Source organism: Natrix helvetica (assembly GCF_964273705.1).
Source record: "Natrix helvetica genome assembly, chromosome: 6".
Lineage (NCBI taxonomy): Eukaryota > Metazoa > Chordata > Lepidosauria > Squamata > Natricidae > Natrix > Natrix helvetica.
The window spans coordinates 64,764,936-64,788,125 of NC_138553.1; the positions used below are offsets into that span (position 1 = coordinate 64,764,936).

At 38.4% G+C, this 23,190-nt stretch overlaps 1 protein-coding gene across 2 annotated transcripts; it reads left to right on the top strand.

Annotated features, from left to right (window-relative positions):
• The first annotated feature begins 2,415 nt into the window (after window positions 1-2,415).
• On the top strand, window positions 2,416-22,483 carry ASB15 (ankyrin repeat and SOCS box containing 15). 2 transcript variants are annotated; one of them, XM_081956732.1, is made up of 10 exons: window positions 2,416-2,505; window positions 6,369-6,510; window positions 7,371-7,423; window positions 7,885-8,016; window positions 8,786-8,944; window positions 12,247-12,492; window positions 13,636-13,807; window positions 17,908-18,478; window positions 19,386-19,539; window positions 21,861-22,483. In XM_081956732.1, the coding sequence occupies exons 2-10, from the start codon at window positions 6,392-6,394 to the stop codon at window positions 22,031-22,033; spliced, it is 1,779 nt and encodes a 592-aa protein (XP_081812858.1). In that variant the 5' UTR covers window positions 2,416-2,505; window positions 6,369-6,391; the 3' UTR covers window positions 22,034-22,483. The 2 variants fall into 2 exon arrangements, with proteins under 2 accessions (XP_081812858.1, XP_081812859.1); XM_081956733.1 differs by having other exon boundaries at window positions 2,443-2,505; window positions 6,343-6,510.
• Window positions 22,484-23,190: the final 707 nt, after the last annotated feature.

The window sequence follows — 23,190 nt, forward strand, 5'->3', positions numbered from 1 at the left end:
CTGGCTTTGTTAAGGCAGGACTAGAAATCAGAGTCTTCTGTTTTGTAACCTGAAAACAAGACATGGAGACTTCTCCAGACATTGGACACTTGGAAAATGGCTGATTTCCCCAAGTAAGGTCTAGTCAACCATAACTCAATAGCATAGGATAGCACAGCACAGTCAATGATGAGGGTTACTCCAAATGTAGGTCCAAATCTCAGAATTTGGGGAGGAATATTAGGAGGTGAAGTCTAGAGATCTCTTGTTGAGGAATGCTGAACATGCTAATTTAATAGTGTTGGTCAATACAGTCTTTCCTCCTGATGCATGTGCTTAAAATTTGCATATGCTATCTGACAATTCAGATTAACACATTTTTCAACAGCAACTGGAGTGCAATCCAAAAACGAATATATGCATATGTAAAGTCATACATTAATACAGGCATATATCATTAAGATAAAATATAGTTTTTCAGGTAATGTTTCTCCTTTAATGATGGGCATTAAGTTGAATATATAGGCTAAAAATGACGTAATCTGGGGCTGTATGGAAATACCAGTAATTGGGCTACAATTTGAATTATTTCTAGTCGATGAGCCAGTTACATAGTAAATGGCCTCCTTATCTTTAATATAGGTGGCAGTATTATCTCTGCTTCTTCACAAGTAACTTTTTCTTTTACAAAAAGAATCTTCTTCCTGAAGAATCTCAGCAGATGGCACCATCTACCTGACCATGTTTGTCTGGAAGTACAAACATGTAAGTAGGGTTAGGCATATTTAGTATACAGATGGGGAGTCTTCTAAGGAACTCCAGAGCTGTAAATTAGACTGGGAATCGTGTGATCTCCCTTCCATGTTGTTGCCAAGGAAAATCCAAAGAGTTGCGCTTCACCTAAAGAAGATATCATATATATATTTTTCTCCAAACTTTCAAGTAGTGGTGGTGCCCTTGTCAGCCTCCTAACTGTATTCCTGTAGTTCCACTGATAAGGAGTCATTGCTTTAAAATTCGTAAATGTGCTACTGTGCTTCTATCATGCCTGCAACTTCTTATAAACACCAGGTGGGCCATTACGGAATCAAATGCTGGATGAGTTAGCTGCTTAAAATTGTAAACAATGTTTTAACTATTCTTGTGATTGCTTTTATATCATACATTATAGAGCAACTTCCACTGTGGATGATAAATTGTTATTCTACATATATCCAATTCCTTCCATTTTTCTCCAGCAGCATTCATTTTTTATTAATATTATTCATTTAATTTGCAGCTCTTTCTTTCCAACTGTTCCATTTACCTAAGGAAAGGGATGCTGTCTTTCACTGTAGGATTGTATTGAGGCAGAAGCCATGGTTAACCTTTTGACTGATTCCAGGTCTGAGTTCCCACAATACTAAACATAAATTTACCATACCAGCTGATTCATATAACATACTAAGTCATAACCTGGTAGCCTGCATCTATTCTATATTGTGCAAACACTAGCTTTACATAGAGGTCAGGGACGTGCGGTCAGGGGAGGCAGGGGAGGCAGAGCCTCACCTCTCTTCATGAAATAATAGTATATAATAGTATATACTATATATATATATATATATATATATATATATATATATATATATATATATATATATATATATATATATATATATATATATATATATATATATATATAATATTATAATATTATATACATTCGTCCGGCCGCACCCGGGAGCTGAGGAGGCAGAAATGTTGTTGGCGCTGCTGGATGATGTCATCCGGCAGCGCCGACATTTCTGCCTCCACCCTCCGCATCTCCCAAGCGCGCCCGGACGGAGGTAGCCAGAATGGCGCCGAGGCAGTCCGGCGGGCGAGCGAGCGCGTGGTCCCATTCCCCGCCTTCCTGATGATGTCACCAGCCTCACCAGCCATAACCCTCACCGCACGTCACTGATAGAGGTGGTATTCAGCCAGTCCTCCCCAGCTCGGGCAAACTGGTAGTGGTGGCTGCGGAAGGCTCCTCCCACCCATCCCGATGTAATGTGCGACCTTCTTTGCATGAGCGCTCACATTTGCGAACTAGTAGGGAAGGTAAGTAAATCCCACCACTGCTTTATATGTTGAAATCTGCCATGATTTATTTAGCCATGTTTTTTTAAGCCACAACTGATAATATAGTAAAATCCAAAGTAGTTAGATTTGCACAAAATGCTAAACTATTAGATACTGCAGCAGAATAATAACATTAAACATTGATTGTTCTGGTTAATGACCATATAGACCTGGCCTATCATGAGATAAATAGTTGTAATTTATCTGTTAAACTTCAGATAACCTTTGATGAGACTTTGGAATAATTGTGTGTCATATTTTCCTGTAGGCTGCTTGTATTTCAGTTGTCTGAGGTCAAACCTTAATTTAACTATCAAGTACGTATTTAATTTTAGAAATACCACATGATCCAGCCGCTCCCAAGGCCTATGTCTACATGCTTGAAATTCAGTGGCCAATGAAACAATGACAAACTTTTGAAAGGTACGGTTTTTTTACCTTTATTTATAGATTGTCATTTAATATAATATAGTTAACTTAAAACCAGAAATATTATCCTATGAATAAATTCAGACAGAGATTGGAAATTATGACAGATTGTTTTGCTGTGAATAATTTATGTCTGTATAAGTTACTCCCTTCCTTTGTTATTATGGAGAACTTGATGTGCATACATTGTTAGTGTGTTAAATCATCAACAATTATTTAGAAAAAATTAATAAAGGCAGAGTAAAATAAATAAATATTTGATCCATGCCTAACTACAGTAAGATGCATGGAATTTGATTTTAAGAAAGTTTTGGTACAAATAAAATCTTCTTTGTAGTTTTTTTTTAAAATACCAAGCAGTCACCATTCCTGGATATGAAAAACTGTTCAATATATCCACTTTTCGTAAAAATCTGTGTACCATATTTTGAAATGTTTCTTTTTAGTTTTAGAGCTCAGGAATATAAGTCAGTGGCAATAATTTCAGTTTTATTTTCATGTGAAAATTTAATAGTACTATAACGAATTTGCTGTCAATCTTTTGGGAACAGGATTATAAATAAGTATAATCTTTATTGTCATTGCACTTAAATACAACAAAATTGGTTTATTCTGAGACAGTAATGCATAAGTGTTGAAAAGCTGTGTTTTTTCTGGTGATGTGTATCAATAGAGCAGAAAAAGCTAGGGGACACTCAAAAGGGATGACTCCAAATCTCTCTCACCCCCTGATAGTTTTAATCAGGAGTTCACTCAAAGAACACACTACGATTCAGGCAAGATAGAAATCTGAGATTGGATTTTATGAACATGCTGTCTCCCTAGACTTGTGATTTTCAAACTGTAGTTCACAGATCATTGGTGATCTACTAGTCAGAACCTGCGTTCTGCACCAATTCCTGCCTTCCTAAACTTAGTGTTCATCAGCAAGCTCACACCTGAACCATGGTGATAAATGGGGGCTGACAACTGGTTTGCTGAAACTTTTCAGTAATAAGTCAAGGAGCAATGGAATTAGTAAAATTCAGAAAACTGATGTGGGGTTGCTGACATACGCACCACATATTTTGAAAAGTGATTTTCCATAAACAATCCAAAAAAGAAAGGAAAATAAGAAATGTGACAAAATGAGAGGTAAATGAAAAACTGAGATAGAAGAACCACTTATTTTTATTGTTTGTTTGTTTGTTTTATTGGATTTATATGCCGCCCTTCTCCCAAAGGACTCAGGGCGGCGTACAACATTAAAAAATACATATCACAAAAGTTAAAAGGAAATTAGATAAATATCCCAAAAAACAAACCCAATTAATATGACAATAACTTTTTAAAAATTAGATAAAATTAACAGGCCAGGCCGGCTTGCTGGAAAAGCCAACTTTTTAGGGCGCGTCGGAAGGTCAGGGATTATGCGAAGCTCCGGGGGCTCTCCCCCTGGGGGTCACCAGCCGACACTGTCTGGCCAACGGCACCCTGAAGAGGCCAACTCTGTGGGATCTTACTGGACGGTGGGAGGCTACTGGTGGCAGTAGGTGGTCTCGCAGGTACCCTTTTAGCCCTTCACGCTTTGAGATTTCTGTCACGTTTCTGCCAACAGTGGTTACTACAACACAAGATAAAACAAAAACTAATCCAGAGGGTAAGTAAAAAGATTAGTTTGGATTTCAAAATGTAAGAACAAAATTTAGCTTAAAAATGCTTTTTAAAAATGGAAGGGATGAGGAAGCCTATAGATAGTCCTCACTTAGCAGCCATTTAACAGATTAACAGATTAACAGAGTTGGAAGGGACCTTATAGGTCATCTAGTCCAACCTCCCACTCTAGCAGAAAACCCTACACCATTTCTGACAAATGGCAGTCCAATCTCTTCTTGAAAGTCCCAAGTGATGAAGCCCCCACAACTTCCAAAGACAAGCTGTTCCATTGGTTGATGGTTCTCACTGTCAGAAAGTTCTTCCTTATTTCTAAGTTGAATCTCTCGTTGGTCAGTTTCCACCCATTATTCCTTGTCTGGCCATCAGGTGCTTTGGAAAATAGATTAACCCCCCTCCTTTCCTCACTGCTATCATGTCTTCCCTGGTCCTTCTCTTCTCTAGACTAGCCATGCCTAGTTCCTGTAACCGTTCTTCATATGTTTTAGTCTGCAGGCCCCTGATCATCCTGGTTGCTCTTCTCTGCACTATTTCTAGAGTCTCAACATCTTTTTTATATTGTGGTGACCAAAATTGGATGCAGTACTCTAGGTGTGGTCTTACTAGGGCTTTATAGAGTGCTATTAGTACATCACTTGACCTTGATTGTATCCCTCTATTAGTGCAGTTTAGGGTTGCATTGGCTTTTTTGCCTGCCGCTGCACACTGTTGGCTCATATTTAATTGGTTGTCCACTAAGACTCCAAGATCCCTTACACTGTTACTGCTATACAGCCTGGTTTCACCCAGTCTATATGTGTACTTTTGGTTTTTCTTGGCCAAGTGTAAGACTTTACTTTTCTCTACAGTGAAGAGACAATTTTGCTGGTTTAAGCCTGGTTTCACACAGTTTATATGTATATTGTTTATTCAACAACAATGAAGATATTGCAGTGTGTGTTTAAACTCCACACACACACCTATCTCTACTGCCTTTCAGCACTCCTCTGCCCTTGCACCCTACATTCCCCCCTACACCCCTGCCATCCTGCATTCCACTGTACCTACCTCTTCTCTATTGCCCCAGCTGAATGTCTCCGTCTTCTTCTTCCCAGTGCTGACAAGATGTGCCTGACCGGGGTAGTTACTGACTCCTCCCAATACAGAGTCCTCATGAAGAGCCAGTAGCTGCCTTGGACAGGTGTACCTTGTCAGCAGTAGGAGGAAGAAGATGGAAGTAGAGCAGCAGAATGTAGGGTGTTCGAAAGGGCAGAGATAGTTGAGATGGGGGAGAGGACTTGGAAGTGCAGGTGGGCATGGCAGGGTGATCTGACAGATGGAGCTTGTCAGGCCCAGCTGGAAAGGAGGCAGCTGGATAGAATAGGCAGTTTGCATAGAAGTGTGAGATCCTTGCCTACCACCAAAGCTAGAAGTACTGAAACTGCCATTCCTAAGCAGTTCGGTTACATGGTGGCTGCTTCACTTAGCAATGGAAATTCCAGTCCCAATTAGGATTGTTAAACAAGGAATACCTGTACAGATGAAACCCTAATTGTTATTTACTGAAAAACATTTAACACTTGTATTGTTTTAAAAAAAAGTGTATTAAAGAGACACAGTTTAGTAAAGTGGTTATGGCACAGGACAGAAACCAGGAAACTGAATTTTAGTTCCACTTAAATGACTTCGGACCAGTCACTCTGTGGCAGCCCAATTCAATTTGCAGGGTGGTTGTTGTAGGGAAAATAGCAAGAGGACAGAGTATTAGGATACGTTCGCCTCCTTGAATTCATAAAAATAATTAAGATAGAATAATTTTTTAAAAAGATGGAAGTACTCACATTTTTCCAAACAGCTGCAATTAATTACAGAAAGTTAGAGAAGTGTTGCTTTAAATTTTTGGCATAGGAAGAGTGGATGTCAATGAATTTAAATTTTGCTTCTGCTGATGCTCAGTCTTTCTATTGATGAATAATAAACTTTCACTCACTTCCTTTCAAAGGAAACCAATTCTGAGTAAATTCTGTGCTTTGCAACTTTTCTGACTGCTTGACAAAATGGAATATATTAATGAATGCTAAAGTGTAATGTACTTTGCTTTATTTTTTTATACTTCAGTTCTTGTGCTGATTCCAAAGAATGAAATGAAAATTTACTGAATGTGTGTTTGTCTCATGTTTTGGTATATTTTTCACCTAGCATCATCTTTTTATGGCTTGAAACAGCTCTTAAACACCTAAGAAATAGAATGGAAGGAGATGAGGACTCTGTTGAAGATCTCACTGAATATGCTGTTCAGTTTAGTATCCAGGAGTCCCTCAATACTCAACGGAATCAGCAAAGGACTTCTCCCAGTCATGAGACAAGGTATATAAGTGATGTGGTAGTCCAAATCCTGTTTTGAATTTCCCTGATTTAATCTCTGAGTATCTCACCCTTTTCATATGTGGTGCTTCACTTATTGCTTTAAAGGCCAAACATAATTAGAATATTTCAGCAGAATACTCATTTTTCAGCAGTTTAAGTTGTGGTAACTTGTAGACATGTTTATTATTTATGCTACTTTGATGACTCTCAATGATGCTAATCTATTTAAAATAGATATTTTAATAAATAATAAATTTTTAATGTTAATTACCATTCTTATTGAGCTATTTTTGTTTCCTGATTCAACACTGATTTTTTTTTAAAAAATCAGGTTTCTGAAAGCAGTGAGTATTCGTGAAGAACATATTTGCACTTCATTGTCTTCAAGTTGGACAAATCACTTATCTTAGGTGGGCAATTTTAGTTAATTTGTAGAGACATGAGACTTAAGAAAAAAGCTGGAGAAACACTGAATCTGATTGTAAAAAAATATAGTAATCCTTCCAATTAAAATCACTTCTAACTAAAGTACTTATGCAATTCACTTCAATTCACTTATAAAAACGCCAACACACAACTAAGTAATAGCATCTGGTTTTGAAAAGCAAGGCTGATTAGCGTTTGGTTGGGGGACCAACTTAATTTTCCAGGGTGGTAAGATAGACTGAAAGAAAATGCTGGATTGTTGCTGAAGAAACTATGTGGATGTGTCCATGAAGTCACCAGAATTTGAGGTTGACTTGAAGGAAACAAATATTGTAGAAGGAGGAAAATACCTGTAGGTATGTTTGATGAGGTTACAGCAATAGCACCCAAAATGTGAGATTCTATACATGCTTTCTTTGTTTGTTTTTCTATAGGTTTGTACCTGTCAGTGATCAAAACAAGAAACTTGTAGCTGCCATAAGAGAAGGTATATAAGCCAAAAGACATTGTTAAATTAATTGTATTATCGTGGGCTTGTTTTGTTTATGGTTGTTTTCATTGTGAGTTGTCACATACTGTATTTTTTTTTCATTTCTTTGCTATCTATTTTATTTATTTAGTTTGTCACTCATGTACAAGATAAAAGGAATAAGAATAAACATGAATAAGAACACAGGAAATGGTTACAAATACATGGAGACAGTACGACTGGGACGTCGGCACGCTAGTGCGCTTATGCATGCCCCTACTTTATATATATATATTCATTCATAGGTGTGGATATCTCCTACCTGAGCAAAGCAAAATCTCACATACATTTTATCAATAAAAGCTTGTGCTTTTACAAAATGTGTTAATCTTTATTACAAGCCTTTTTTTGTCTTTTTAATGTTAATAGTAGTCCCTTCTGAATGTTTGCTTCATTTCACCTTAGATTATTTATTTTAGGAGTAGTCTTTGATCTTCAAAACTATGTAAAATGCAAATATGCTCTGGATGAGGCTGATGAGAGAGGATGGTTTCCTTTACACGAAGCTGCTGTTCAGCCAATTCAGCAAATACTTGAAGTAATCTTGGATGGTAAGTTGGCCAAGACTTTGAAGCTACAATCAATACGTTTGAAGAATACAGAATTGTGTCCAGTCAGCATTCACCTAGGATGCTGAATGAACTCAAGGTTGTTTCCAGGGAGTGCACCAATAAGCTTATTTAAGTTTGAGCTCCACTTCAAGTGGTTCTCAGATACATCTACCCGTATATACTTTCAATGATGAGGGTTCTTTAGGTGTTACCAACTAATTATATTTAGTCAGTTTATATTGTGGCAAAAGCATCTATTCAGTGCAAGTGTTATGAGATTTTGATTGAACATGATCTAGTATTAAAAATTCCTAAAGCAAGTGGTGGGATTCAGCCAGTTCGCACCTATTCGGGAGAACCAGTTGTTAATTTTCTAAGCAATTCGGAGAACCGGTTGTTGGAAGAAATCTTATTTTCTTTTTTTCCCACTTTACACGGCTAATCCTGTAAGGAAGGCAAGAAGGAAACATTCTGGTGTTGTTTCTAGCCTAATCTTTATTGCCCTGCTTACAGAATCTGCCTCTCTGGTTAACCCTTATTACATTGTAGCAGCTAAGGTGAAGTGCCCATCGACCTGAGTGACGTTGAATTGGCCACACCCACATGGTCACATGACGCCCACCCATCCCCACACCCACACACCGAGCCATGCCTACCCAGCTGGTCATTAGGGGAGAGAACCGTTGTTAAATTAATTGAATCCCACCACTGGTATATGTATAGACCAATTGCAGCACTGAAAACTTAATTTATGTTTAATTCAACCTAGCATCTTATAAAAGTATGTGGGAATATAAGACATGTGATGGAGAGACACCATTAACTTTGGCAACCAAATCTGGTCACGTGGAACATGTCAGGACCTTGTTGGCAAAAGGAGTTTGGCCAAACACCATGAACAGAAAAGGAGAAACACCTCTTCTGATTGGTAATTATTTTGTAAAGGGCTCTGGGGATTGTAGCTTGTTGCTAGAGCTTGTAGGATCAGAGGTTGAATACTGTAGAACCTGGAAATTGGTTATGCAAGCCTTCAATCATATAAATTACTGGTGTTTAGCTCATTAAGCTCTACTACACATAGCCCGCCTTTATAACTTTGCTTACACATGCAAGTTGATCTCATGACATACGATAAGTTTTTTTTTTTCCAAAAAGTTTTATTGGTTTTTTAAAACATTTATAAAGAAAAGGGTAAGTGGAATGGTATACAAATTTTGGCAGTTGCAAGTATGGCAGACGCCCCCTCCCTCCAAACTCATAAGGTACATCTATGTATAAAACATTAATACAAAATCGTATAAAATCAGCATATCAATTCTATAAAAATATTTCAATCATATTATATATTATAATATATAGTCTAGGTATAATTTCATTATTACTTTCGGTCTGTTTATAACAATGTGCTTTTCTTACTCATTTTTGTGATCTGAGCTTTCTTAGTGTTGCCCCTTCTCCCCCCGCTGGCAGAGCTCCGGCCCCTCCCGTGTCCTGTGTGACCGTTGAAGAGTCTTCTGTTTTTTCTAGGATCGCTTTATTTTTTTCCATAAAGGCCTGAGCCTCTATGGGTGTATTGATTCTAATTCTTGTCTCCTCCCAGAATATCAGCATCCCTTCAGGCATCAACCATCTAAACCACACCCCTTTCTGGTATAATTTATTCGCCAATTGCGAATAATTTTTCCTTTTCTCCCTAATTTTTTTTGGGATCTGCTTCAAGATGGTTATCTCCCTGTCGTAATATGTCAATGCTTGCCCCCTTTGTACACCCAGAATTGTGTCTCTTGTGCTTTTCCTAAGAAATTTGATATGAACCTCCCTGGGCACATTGTGTGTTCTGGCATATGCTGAGTTCACTCTATAGACCAGGTCTATCTCCCATTCCATCTGTTGTTTATCTTTGTGTATGTATTCAGCTAAGATATTAGTCATGATGTCCCTTATATTTTCCCCATCTGCTTCTATAACATTTTGAAATCTAAGATAAAAGGACATTCTCTCAAACTCTGTTTTCATTTGTTGGATATCAAGTTCTTTGTTACCCTTCTGCAAAGCTTCTACCCCCCCCCGCCTCCGCCACCCCACCCTCCACAAGGTCCAGTCTCTGTGAGTTCTTATAAATTTGGACTTGATTCTCTTTAATTTCCTCCTTCATTTCCTTTAATTGTTTCTTAATTTCTTCCTGGCCTTGTATGAGTTGCTGAAGCATTTGTTGCAAATCCATCTCTGTACTCTTGGGTTGCATCAGTTCTGTAATCTTTGACTGTGTGGCAGGACTGGATGTTGCAGATGTCGGTGCAGAGGTAGCAAAACCAGGTTTTCCAGGTGGTGGTCTTTTTGGAGACATAGTTTATAAAGCAGAGAGATCAGTCAGTGTAGAGACTGGACAGCTGAAGAAGTAGAGCAGGCAGATGAGTTCAGGAGGCAGAAGATCCAAGCAGCTGGGAGTTTCTTTAGTCAGTCTAGCAATAGAGAAAAATTTTCTCTCCAGAGGGTTCAAAAAATGGCAATCCACAAGAGATTCTTCTGGGTGACATGGAGACAAAGACCAGAAGCCTGAGTTTTAAAGGTGGAGTCAGGTTTCAGAGTTCATGAAGACAACGGAAGTGTGCCATCTTGCCCTGCCAGCTTTGGGCTCAGAGGCATAGCAAACTTTTAAAAGTTCAGGAAATTCTCAGTTCACCCATAAATTCTGGAACTAAGTCCAATGAAAGTCACTTTTACAGGGGTGAGGCATCATTAGTTGGCTCTCCCCCCTCCTCCTTCCCCTGGGGGCGAAAGCAAAATCTTTTCAAGCCGCTTGTCCAAGGGGGGGGGAAATCCCCCTCCCTCTAGCCGCACCTCCAACAAGCATCCGAAAGTTAAACTTTTAAAGAAAAGCTGAAAAGTCCATCAATTCAAAAGAAAGGGAATGAAGAAAGGAAGCCTCTCACCATACCGCCGCTGCTTCGTTCAAAAGTGCGTTCTCCGATCGGCATGGAGCAAGACGCATGCGCGCCCTCCAAAACTGCTCCCCGGTGCCTAGAACGAAGCGGAGAAGCCCCCGCCAGCCGACGACGACGCCAGGACCCTCCGCGAGCCGCTCCCTCGGCAGGACGCCTCTCCGGGGCATCCTGTGCCCCCCCAGAAGCGGGGGAAGCCCACCGGGAGAGCGGGAGCAGGCAAAGGCTTGCCTGTCGCCGTAGCCGCCGGAACTGGAAGACGATAAGTTCTTTAATGTACTACTTCCTTGGGTCTCTTTGTAAATGGGCACACCCTCCCCACCCCCCCCCATATTGATAGCCAGAAGGGTTACACCAACTTTCATGTCCTTCTTGTGCTTCTGGTGTATTCTCTTGAGCAGCGACCTAATTTCCCCTTTGTGTTGATAGAATAGCTCCAGGAGAAGCCCTTCAGCACCTGAGGAAGAGATACTAAGAGAAGTCAAAGAAGAGGAACGTACATTTGAGATGATTTCCACTGGGATAGATAGAAATGTAGCAGACCTTATTATCAGTTGCTCAATTATGTTTCATTTTCTTTCACTTTCAGATTATTCTTGGTCCCTGTATTTTTTTTTACAGAATGTATGCCCTAAAACCGCTGTAGGAATTTAAAAAAAAAATATTTGGAGCATCTGTTGGGTTTCCTTTAGTTTCTGTGATTCAAATAGGAGATTCACAATAGCCTTTTATCATTTGACATTGAGTCTTTATTGATTAGTCCTTGGGACATATCAAAGTGCAAAGTTATTACTAAAATTTGATAAAAAGAAATTTAAAATGGAAGATACACAATAGGAAATAAGGTATTTCCTTTATTTGCATGCCACGAGTTCCTGAATGTATTTTTTAAAATTTGCAATTACAATGAAATTTTAATTTAGCAGCTTTTGATATATTATGACATCAGCATAGATACCATCCTTTTCAGATGAATAGCCAGTAGAGAATAGCTCAAACCCTGCCCTCAATGGTCTGTTAAGTTGAATATTTGTTGTACATTCTCCAGCAAGTAAAGCGGAGGAGCTATCCTTAATTCTAAAATGTTTTTAATTAATATCAAAACCAAATGAAAATGTACATGGGAATAACAGGTTGAATTAGAACTCCGTTACAAACTAAGCTAAAGTCATCGTGCAATTTTATTCAGTGAAAACACAATATTTTTCTACAGGGGTTGGAGTGGGCTATTTTGAAATACGTGGCACCTAAACATTTCCCTTCTCTTTTCTTTGTCTTAACTCTTAAGCTGTAAGACAGAAATCACATGAAATGGTCTCCATTCTGATCGAATACAATTGTGTCATCAACCAGCCATGTGTTAAACGGTGGTCAGCCATGCATGAAGCTGCAAAACGGGGCTGCGGTGATATTGTTGCCCTTCTTGTGAAGAATGGTGGAAATGTGCAACAGAAAGATGGTTACGGAGTAACACCTTTAGGTGTGGCTGCTGAATATGGACACTGTGATGTATTGGAGTATTTAATTCATAAAGGTGTGTTAACAACACTATTTGTACCGCAAGACGTATGACCTTTGGCTGTAACAAGGGTTGAATAGTTCCTCACTGCCTTCAAAGTGTTTATGAACACCTTTCTTAATTTCAGTTTACAATTCAAAAAACATGCTAGCTGCCCAACTCATATTTACTTAAATCCTCCTATTTTCTACTTTTTGGAAAGCTGCAGTGGTTATTAAAGAAATCAATAACATATTATATGGCTTTTATGATGACGCAGGCAAGGGCTACTGAAGTTTCTTTGTTTTTTTTACATCTATCAGGGTCACAATAAGAGCAGTGTAGTTAGATACATCAAACTGTGGATAGACGGAAAGAATAGGGAAAGGGACTATTTCCTGAAATATAATTCCCATCTTTCTTCCCCACTAGCTGGGTGGGAATTATAATTCAATAACATTTGGAAAGGTATATATTTGGAAATAAGTACATTTCCCACATCTACATTAACTACCACAAAGCCACTGAAGTTAATACATAGGCTTGTGGCATAAATTTACTAATAACTAATAGTTACTATTCATAGGTAAAAGTAAAGGTTCCCCTCGCACATATGTGCTAGTCGTTCCTGACTCTAGGGGGCTGTGCTCATCTCTGTTTCAAAGCTGAAGAGCCAGCGCTGTCCAAAGACGTCTCCGTGGTCATGTGGCCGGCATGACTAAACATCAAAGGCGCACGGAACACTGTTACCTTCCCACCAAACGTGGTTCCTATTTTTCTACTTGCATTTTTAGATGCTTTCGAACTGCTAGGTTGGCATAAGCTGGGACAAGCAACGGGAGCTCACTCCATTACGCGGCACTAGGGATTCGAACTGCCGACCTTTCTGTTCGACAAGCTCAGCATCTTAGCCACTGACCCAACACGTCCTAGTACTGTTCATACTGCCTTGTTAATGTGGGCAAATTCAATGAATAGACACTTCCTTTTCTCTGTAAGGCTGTAGCAATTCATAAAATATTTCAGAACAGGGAAACCAAAGGAAAAAAATGCTTGGATAGTCTGCAATTTGGATAATAAGCAGTTGATTAGAGCATGATGATACTGTACACATATTTCCAAAATTGTGATGAATGAGTAAATATTGAGACATAAATCTGCTTCCTCTTGTACCACTAGGTGGTGATATTAACATAACAGCTGATGACGGATCATCAATACTCTTTGAAGCAGCTGGCGGTGGCAATCCTGATTGTATAGCTTTGCTGTTGGAATATGGGGGAAGTGGCAATCTGCCTAACAAGGCGGGGCATCTTCCAATACACAGAGCAGCATATGAAGGACATTATCTGTGAGTGTCTTCTTTTTATATCTCTTCGTCCAAACAACTTTACATAATGAATGATGACGGTTTTGTTATTTATTTACCTTATAAATGGACATAAGGGTTATAAAAAAGAGGGAGTTTTCCTGGGGGTGCCTTTAAAGTGAGACTGCATTTGTATACAAACTTTCCTAAGAGTACATTCCACCGAATCCTGCTATGTTTTTTTTTAAAGAAATAAATAAAATTGTGCATTTTAGGGCTGAACAGTAGAGTGCGCTGCCTTTAGATGGTCAGGAATATCATACAGGCGTGCATCTTTTTGTAACTGATGGTCATTCTTAAATTCCCCCCCACCCACCTACAGTGAAGTTTTTCCTAATTTGTGGTTGATATAGAATGTTGGGGCAGAGAATGGCTAAGTCTTGGGATCTACTGAGTCCACAGGTCCTTCCCCATCCCCAGCTTTTTTCTCATGTGCCTCAACACTAGACTTTGTGATCAAAAACTGGCTTAGGGATAGAACAGGGTTCTGATATAGGGATTACCATTCTAAATTTAGAAGCTTCTTTTTTTTAAGTTGGAACCCCTCCTACAATTGCAACCTTCTTAATTTGTCTTAGTATTTATCTGATTGTCCTACCTACCTTATACACAGCTCTATATTCTCATTGCATTACTGCAAGAGTAACTGACTTTTCCCAGTTTCATTGCTGAGGCTACCTACTTGTAACTGTACAGTTACTCACACAATCAAGTTAAATAAAACTGATGCAAGTATTCCAGTTTCTTAGCTGGGATCCCTGTGCATGTTAAGGTATGGTTAAATTCAGTGGTGGGATTCAAGTTTGAACTGTTGAGATGATGCAATGAAGAGGCTTTGGCTAATTCCTATTGTGGCTGAGGGCTAATCCTACCTTTGTTGGCTCTTGGGTAAGGGTATTTGCTTATGAATAGAGCTATCTATCTCTTTATCTCTTAAGTGCTGACATCTGCTGAGGGCTATTAAGAAAGGTTGGGGCTGCTTTCTGTCTCCAAGAGCATATTTCTTCCTTTAGGGAAATATAATATTCTGCCTTTTTAATATTTCCTAAAATATTTCATTCTTCTAGGAGAGGGGTGGGTGCAGTGGTGGGTTCCGAATCCCATTCCAACTGGTATGGTTGGAATGGGCCCGGCAGCGACCACATGGACGCATGCAGCCCGCATGCACACGCGCGCAGCACGCACATGTGTCTTAGCGCCTCCCGAGCCTCCGCAATGCTCCAACTGCTCAGCGGAGCATTACGCAGGTGCTGTATGCACCGTGTGCTTGCACAGAAGCGCCAAAGACTTAAAAGACCAGTAAGGAGCTCGGGCAGGCGGGTGGGCCCTCTGGAGCACCATACCGGAACGGCATCCGGTGCTCCAGGCAGGCTCCGGTATGCCCATACCGGGGCGTAGCGCGCTAACTTTCTACATTCCCTAAGTACCTTGCTACCAATAACATAGCTCCAAATGGAAAAACTACAAATCTCTGCAATTTTTTCTCCTAAAAGAATGTGAAATAGTAGGGGGCACAATTTTGAATGGACAAATGCTGACAGGGAAAGGTTTAAGCAATTTCTCCCCTCCTTTCTCTTGGAAAGTTGTCTTATGAATAAAAACAAGAGGGAGAAATCTATAGGAATCTCAATATCTGCTGGGTCCAAAGGTATCTTCAGAATGATGAAACTTGAAATATAAGCTCTGCTCCTTATGTTTAGTTTAGTTTAGTTTATTGTCATTGTACATAATACAACAAAATTAAATGCCGTCTTCAGTGTTTATGTAAATTTGTGGGATTTGTCATTTCCTCCCCTTCCTCTCCCCCAAGATGTCCATGAATTTGGGTAAATCTAAACAAACATGCATATTCTTGTATACAAAAAAAAAAAAAACATGAACCAAGACAAATTTAACTGATTCTGCTTCTCTCAAGCTGTATCTTAGATGAGTTTGCATTTAAAAATGATAACTAATTGTTTTCTGCAATACGTACAGGCCATCTGCAATGGTTCTTCTAGTGTTAGAAGCATATTAACTTTATGGAAACTGTCTTAAAAATACAAGAATCTATTTTGTTTTCTATCATTCATTCTTCTTCTTCAATTTTAGGTTTAGGTCAGTGTTAATTTAATTATCAGACAGAATTATATACTCCAGACATGGTAGTTTATGGTCTTTATTATTCATGACAAATGATCTAATGGACAAGAAAATGTAATGCTGAAAAAAATGATCACTCTCCCTATCAGTTATTGTTTATTTGGTTCTTTCTGACCTTAAGAATAGTGAAAATGGGAAGACTAAGAAACAGTTAGGAGGAAATGCATGTTAGAAACAGCTACATTCTACAAGGTAGATACTTTTTTCCACTAAGGTTTTCAATCTAGAAATACTGGTTTAAATTAATTCCTTCTTTAAAACAAGGACAGTTTTGCTGTCTCCTGAGATGAACCTGATGGTGAATTGGATATGTCTCTAGTTTTGATATCAGAAACCTCCAAAGTTGGGTTTCATCATCATTCAAGGATGGGTAATAGATGGTCCAGATTTCCTTCCTAAAACACTAATCAAACATTTTCCCGGATTTATTTACAAAGGGGAAAAAAGCATGTTCAAAAGTTAGGTGACAAAATTTAGTTCCTACTTTTGAGCTCTCAAACATTTCAAAATGAAAAGAGATTTAATGGGCAAAATTGTATTCCTAGATCTCTTTCTTACAAGTGATTCAATTGTCTTGGATGCATGAGTACCAAGGGCAACTTTTTAATGCTAAGCAGTAGTGATAATGCTACAGATCTGGAAAAGTTTGAGGTAGCTAAGTTGCATGGCCCCTGACCATTGTACTTAATAGTCATTGAGAGTGCAGATGCTTGCTTTCAAGTTATAGGTTAAGAGTCAAATTGTTTTGACTCACAGATGATTGTCACTAAATTGGCACTGTCATCAAAATAAATCTTTCAAGTGCAGTAGGTTGTTATGGGGAAATTGGTTCTTTACAGAATAGAGCTATTTTTCATCACAGAAACATCACATCAACACAAAATGAAGTAGATTTACTTACAGTCACAGACCAATAAAACACAGTCACAGAATTAAAAACACAGAAAACACTAATAAAACAAGTTAAATTGTAATTTATTGATTAGAAAAGGAACTAACCTTTTTGATAATCAGATTTATGAGTGTCAGCCTCCATGAGTGGTATAATAGCCAAGGCAACAATAAGTGGGTTACCTCTGTATCTGAGCAGGTACATGTAAAACTGTTGTATGGGAGACAGGTAGAGTTGCCTATAGTCTCCATAGGGCACCAATTTGAGCCAAGACACAAAGATGAATGTAGGCTAAATACTGCCATTTGTTGTTGTTAGCTGTGAAGTCATGTCCAACCCATCACGACCCCATGGACAACATTCCTCCAGGCCTTCCTGTCCTCTCCCATCCTCTGGAGTCCATTTAAGCTCACACCAACTTGCTTCAGTGACTCCATCCAGCCACCTCATTCTTTGCCGCCTCCTTCTTCTTTTGCACACAGTCTTTCCCAGCATTAGGCTATTTTCCAGTGAGTCCTTCCTTCTCATTAGGTGTCCAAAGTATTTGAGTTTCATCTTCAGGATCTGGCCTTCTAAAGAGCAGTCAGGGTTGATCTCCCCTAGGATTGACAGGTTTGATCACTTTGCAGTCCAAAGGACTCGCAGGAGTCTTCTCCAGAACCATAGTTCAAAGGCCTCAATTCTTTGGTGCTCAGCCTTTCTTATGGTCCAACCTTCACAGCCATACATTGCAACTGGGAAAACCATAGCCTTGACTATACGCACTTTTGTTCGCTGGGTGATGTCTCTGCTTTTTAGTAAGCTTTATAGATTTGCCATAGCTTTCTTCCCCAGGAGCAAGCGTCTTTTAATACTGCCATTTAATACAGTCTTAATTTCATTGGGAATCTAGCTATCTGTATAATGTCCTAGTCCTAAGATTTTTTTATAACACAAAAGTACACATAGTCTGCCTTTATAACTTTATCACTTTGAGCTTTATCTTTGTAACGTGTGTATTGTCTGTACTTTAGCCACCACATTCAATACATCTTCCCTATTTTTGCAGGGCCTTGAAATTCCTGATTCCAGTTACATCCAGAAGTGCAATCCGGAAAAGTGGGCAGAGTCCCATCCATTCAGCAGCAGATGGGCAAAATCCCCAGTGCCTGGAACTCCTCATTGAAAATGGGTTTGATGTCAACGTTCTTCTGGCGGAACACATTTCACAGAGTTATGATGATGAAAGGAAGACGGCACTTTATTTTGCGGTTTCCAACAATGACATTCTCTCCACTGAAATATTATTGCAAGCTGGCGCAGACCCCAATAAGGATCCCCTCAACTGCCTTCTTGTAGCTGTGAGAGCAAACAACCATGAAATTGTACGGTTGCTTCTTTCTTATGGTGCAAATGTCAACTGTTATTTTAACCTTGTGAATGACACTCATTTTCCCAGTGCCATTCAATATGCCTTGAATGATGAAGTCATGCTAAGGTTGCTGCTTAACCATGGATATAATGTGGACCTCTGTTTTGACTGCACGCATGGCGATATCTTTGGAAATTCTTTTTTGTGGCCAACAACAGAGGAAGAGATATTACCAGGCTGGACATCTTGTGTAATTGAAGATAACCCCGTAAGGATTTTTTTTATCCTATTCAATATTATTATTAATCAACATTTGTTAAGGAGAGTGTGTTGGGTTGACTCTTGTTGGTCTTAAAATCTCAGATCTTTCACTTCAATTGTATATCTTCCCCCAAAGAAAATCGTGACTAAGATCCGTATGAATAATGCTCATTCCTTCTTCTATTTTTAGGTATAATGACAAAGGCCAAGTGTAGAGTGAGGATAGAAGCTGTTGTAAAAAGAAAACACTGACACATGCTTGTGTCCTTGTCTCTGCTACTGATAAGCATGCTTAGAGGTGCAGGCATTACATTGCTCTGTTAGATGTACCCTTCTTCAAAAGAGTGGAGCCAAGGGGAGAAACAATTGATAGAACAGTGCCAGCAATATGCCTAGTGCTATGTGAGAAGAAAGGAAGAACAAATTAATCCAATGAAAACTTATATTATCTGGTATAAGAGAACACTTAGATTCCCTGCAAAACTGTTGCAAGTCTACAACTTGGCTATGAAATTTATTCATTTCATTATTTAGGTACTTTTAGGCTACCTATTTAAACAAAAGGTATCATATGAACTTCCGCTGTATTATACAGATAAAGAAGAGGTCTATGATCTATTCTGTTAACAAGCTTAATGTTTAATGTTTTATAAGTCAATAGATATGCAAATAAAGTTCAAGTATTTCAGAATATAGCTTTTCAATTTCTTCCCAAAGAGATATAGAGAACTGCAGAAACTATGAAATGGCTCTGTAATATTTTAAGAATAATAAGCTTCTCCTGCCTTTTAAAGAAATGTTTGGATTAATGCATCTTGTTTTATGAAGTGATGTTTTTGTGAATTCTGCATCATATTATAATAATACATTTTAGAAAATAATTTAGTATAACACTGGTCATATTTCCTTTTCAGTTCTGTGACTTTATTACACTTCCTTGGATGAAACATTTAGTTGGACCCATTGTCCGTATTTTGATAGATTATATGGATTATGTTCCTCTCTGCACTAAACTTAAATTTGTCATGGAGACTCAGAAAGAATGGCCAGAAATCCAGCAAATACTAGGTAAATGAATACTGTTGGCTTGGAATTAGGCTAGCTGTTTAATCTATGAAAACAAAAGAAAAACATATTTGTGTTTGTTATTATTGTAACAGTGTGCCCTCCTTTTTAACCGTATCATCTTCAGATGAACAAGATTTATAGCCTTGTGAATATATAAGGACTAGGTGAATAAAAGCTTATTATAGCAATATAGGGGAGAGCTTGATCTTGGGATATATAGTATTATCCAAATGGAAGAGAAACTATAGGTAGGAAGCCTATTATAGAACTACAGTTGCAGAAAAGGAAATGTGTAATACAAAACAAATGGCAAAGAACAATAATCTATGATCTAATGTACTTTATTTGGTGCATTTGGAATTTCTAAACCACTTCTTGTAAATGCAAAACTCCACATCCTCTTGAAGTTCTAATAATTATTGGTTTTGATGGCATCATAAATAAATAGCTCTCCCTCCAAACTAATATATTTGAAATACTGAGTAGGATTTCTAGCATCTGAAAACCAGACCAGATATAATCAATACTAGTTTAACAATATCATTTCTCTAATACCAGCACAGAAATAATAAAATTTGAAATGTATGGTAAAATCAAATGCTATTCATTTGTGCTACAGACGCAATTTTTTAGACAGTGTTGGCAGCTGGCAACAGTATGTCTCATTTTGGACAACATATATCACATGATGTGACGTTTTCATCATGGTCTCTGGATTTTACCATGCCTGTTTTTTAGGAAGCTTTTATCAACAACTTGGGTACTTACTAAGTTTGCAGATGACATAAAACTAGGAGGCAAAAATAACTGGTAAAATTCAAAAGGGAGAAATGTAACATTCTGTATTTGGGTAGAAAACAAGAAAGGCACTAGGATAGAAAGGCAATAGTACATGTGAAATGGATTTGGATACTGCCATTGATCACAAATTAAACATGCGCCCAGAGAACGATGCAACTGTAAAAAGGTGAACTCTGTCATAAAGGTAAAAGTAAAGATTCCCCTCGCACATGTGTGCTAGTCGTTCCGGACTTGAGGGGGTGGTGCTCATCTCCGTTTCAAAGCCAAAGAGCCAGCGCTGTCCGAAGACGTCTCTATGGTCATGTGACCAGCATGACTAAATGCCAAAGGCACACGGAACGCTGTTACCTTCCCACCAAAAGTGGTCCTTATTTTTCTACTTGCATTTTTACATGCTTTCGAACTGTTAGGTTGGCAGAAGCTGGGACAAGTAACGGGAGTTCACTCCGTTATGTTGGCACTAGGGATTCCAACCACTGAACTGCCGACCTTTGGATCGACAAGCTCAGCATCTTAGCCACTGAGTCACCACGTCCCTATCTCTGTCATAGGGATGCATTAATAAGAACAAAGAGTTCAGATCATGGGAATTTATATTCCATTCCACATTGCACTCTTCATATTACATTTGGACTGCTGCTGTGTCTCGTTCTGGGCACTACAGTTGAAAAAGAACACTGAAAATTGGAGGAAAGGGGAGCTACAAAGTCCTGGAAATCAGGTGTAATTACAAGACAACTGAAGGGAGATATGATAGCAGCAACTATATGAAATCACATGGAAAGAGAAATAAAAATATTCTCTCTTGCTCCAATGATCAAGACTTGAACCAGTGAATTCAAAAACTAGATGCAAATAGACATCAGGAGAACCTTTCTGATTGGATGAGCTGTTAGCCAGGGAAACAGGCTGCTCTATGACCTGGTCAGTTTGGCTTCAGTGGAGGTCTTCAAATGGGCTGGATGGTCATGTTCTAATGTATCTCACATTGAGTAAGGGTTCCTGCCCACTGTATGTGTCAGCCTCTATATCGCTAGCTTGCTATCGGCTGCCATAGTAACAGGGAGGGAAGGGGTTCATGGTATTTGGGAGGGGAATTGTGCTGCTGGAGACATCGCGAAAGAGGGAGTTTTATTCTCACTATCTTCTGCGCATGCTGAAGGCTCATATTTGGGTTTGGTCAAGGCCAACCGTCTCTGCATACCAGCTGGATGAGGCCTGAAGATGCACCCCACATGACACCCTTGGGGGTTGGAAATTGGACATTGGGCCAGGTTAACTGAGGGGAGGAATTTGGGTAAACATTTCATATGTACAAGTTCGCGTCTTTTGGCCTCAGATCTTGCTTCACTTTTGCTGTTTTCATTTCATATCCAGTAAAAGTACATTTTCTCTAAAACAATGGAGTTGGAGGTTTCCTTTCTTGGATTTTGAATGAGGCACGCCTGACAGTATGATTCTTCAGTGCTAAATTAATCAGACATATTTTCCATTCCGTTTCTTTCCTTTGTGTCTTTCAGAGAATCCTCGTCCACTAAAACATTTGTGCCGCCTGAAAATACGTAAATATATAGGATTAGTGAGAAGAGAGATGACGCTGTCCGTGAAGAATCTTCCTCTCCCCCCAATTTTAATGGAATTTATCCTCTTCAAAGAATATGATCTTTATGGAAGAGAATTACATTTGGAATGATCAGAATCCTAGACACATTCCCTTGCTTATTCCCAAGTTAACAAAGCTTTGGATCAGAATATCTAAATTGCCAAATATGAGATGGCTTCTAAAGATTTCCTTAGGGCTGTGGAAGAGATTTTTTTTTATACCTTACACTTGAATGTTTTTAGAGGAAAATGATACCAGCTCCATTGCTTCATTTCCATTTGTGTCATAGAAGCAGGAGATTTTACATATGGGAACTCTTATATCAACTTTATACTTATGAACAGTATTTGCAGAACTGTGCTAGTTTTCTCTCCTGGTTTTAATATGTTTCCCCATCATCTTCTCCATTTCCATAAGAAATACAGATTATTCAATTGTCAAAAAATAGTGTTTTTTTTCTTAGCACACATTGTAATTAAATTCTGGACATATTCTAATAGAAAGTATTTCTTATTATGCAATATAACATGTAACAATAAATTGTGGAAGAGTTAAAAGATGTGTTAAATATTATGTGGATTGTATTTAAACAAGAATCTTCTTTTGCATTTTTTCCCTATTTTTCACGGCTTGCAGATTAGAAGCACAGCATTCATATAGTTAATTTTGTTTAGGATTATTTTGCAGGGCAATTCACTGTATCTTATCAATGGTAAAATGAGACAAACATAGATTTCTATTTACTTGATGTGTACACCTCAGTGTTTCTTATATATATATATATACACATATATACTATGTGTAGGTGCACAGAAACATATGCATATATACAAACTGTTCTTATATAAAGCCTGTTTGTTCACAGGTAGATTATCAATGAACATATGAAATGATTGTTCTAAAGAGACCATGCTAATTTCAACATGCATAATAAACTTTTTGAAATTCTGGCATGCATGGATGCCTGCTGGATTTTCACAGCTACCACAATCCAGAGATTTAGCTATCCTTTAAAAGCTTCAGGCACATTCTGAACAATTTCCTAAAGTTACCAAATAGTTATTTTTAATGAGACAGAAAAACAATTCAATGGCAAGGAGTAATATTAATTACATAATAACTATACTGAATTCTCATCGAATGTAAATGGACTTAACTTTATTTATTTTCTGAATTTCGGGGAGTGTACTTCTACCATTGAAAGGTTAATAATAGTCTAGAAAAAGAAATGCAGTTTTTGCTCCTTT

What these genes read in the sequence shown, in the direction of transcription:
- ASB15 (XM_081956732.1), top strand. Translation starts at nt 6,392, where the DNA reads ATGGAAGGAGATGAGGACTCTGTTGAAGATCTCACTGAATATGCTGTT. An exon ending in TCTCCCAGTCATGAGACAAG is followed by an intron (nt 6,511 to 7,370) that starts GTATATAAGTGA and finishes GTTTTTCTATAG; the next exon opens with GTTTGTACCTGTCAGTGATC. An exon ending in GCATATGAAGGACATTATCT is followed by an intron (nt 13,808 to 17,907) that starts GTGAGTGTCTTC and finishes CTATTTTTGCAG; the next exon opens with GGCCTTGAAATTCCTGATTC.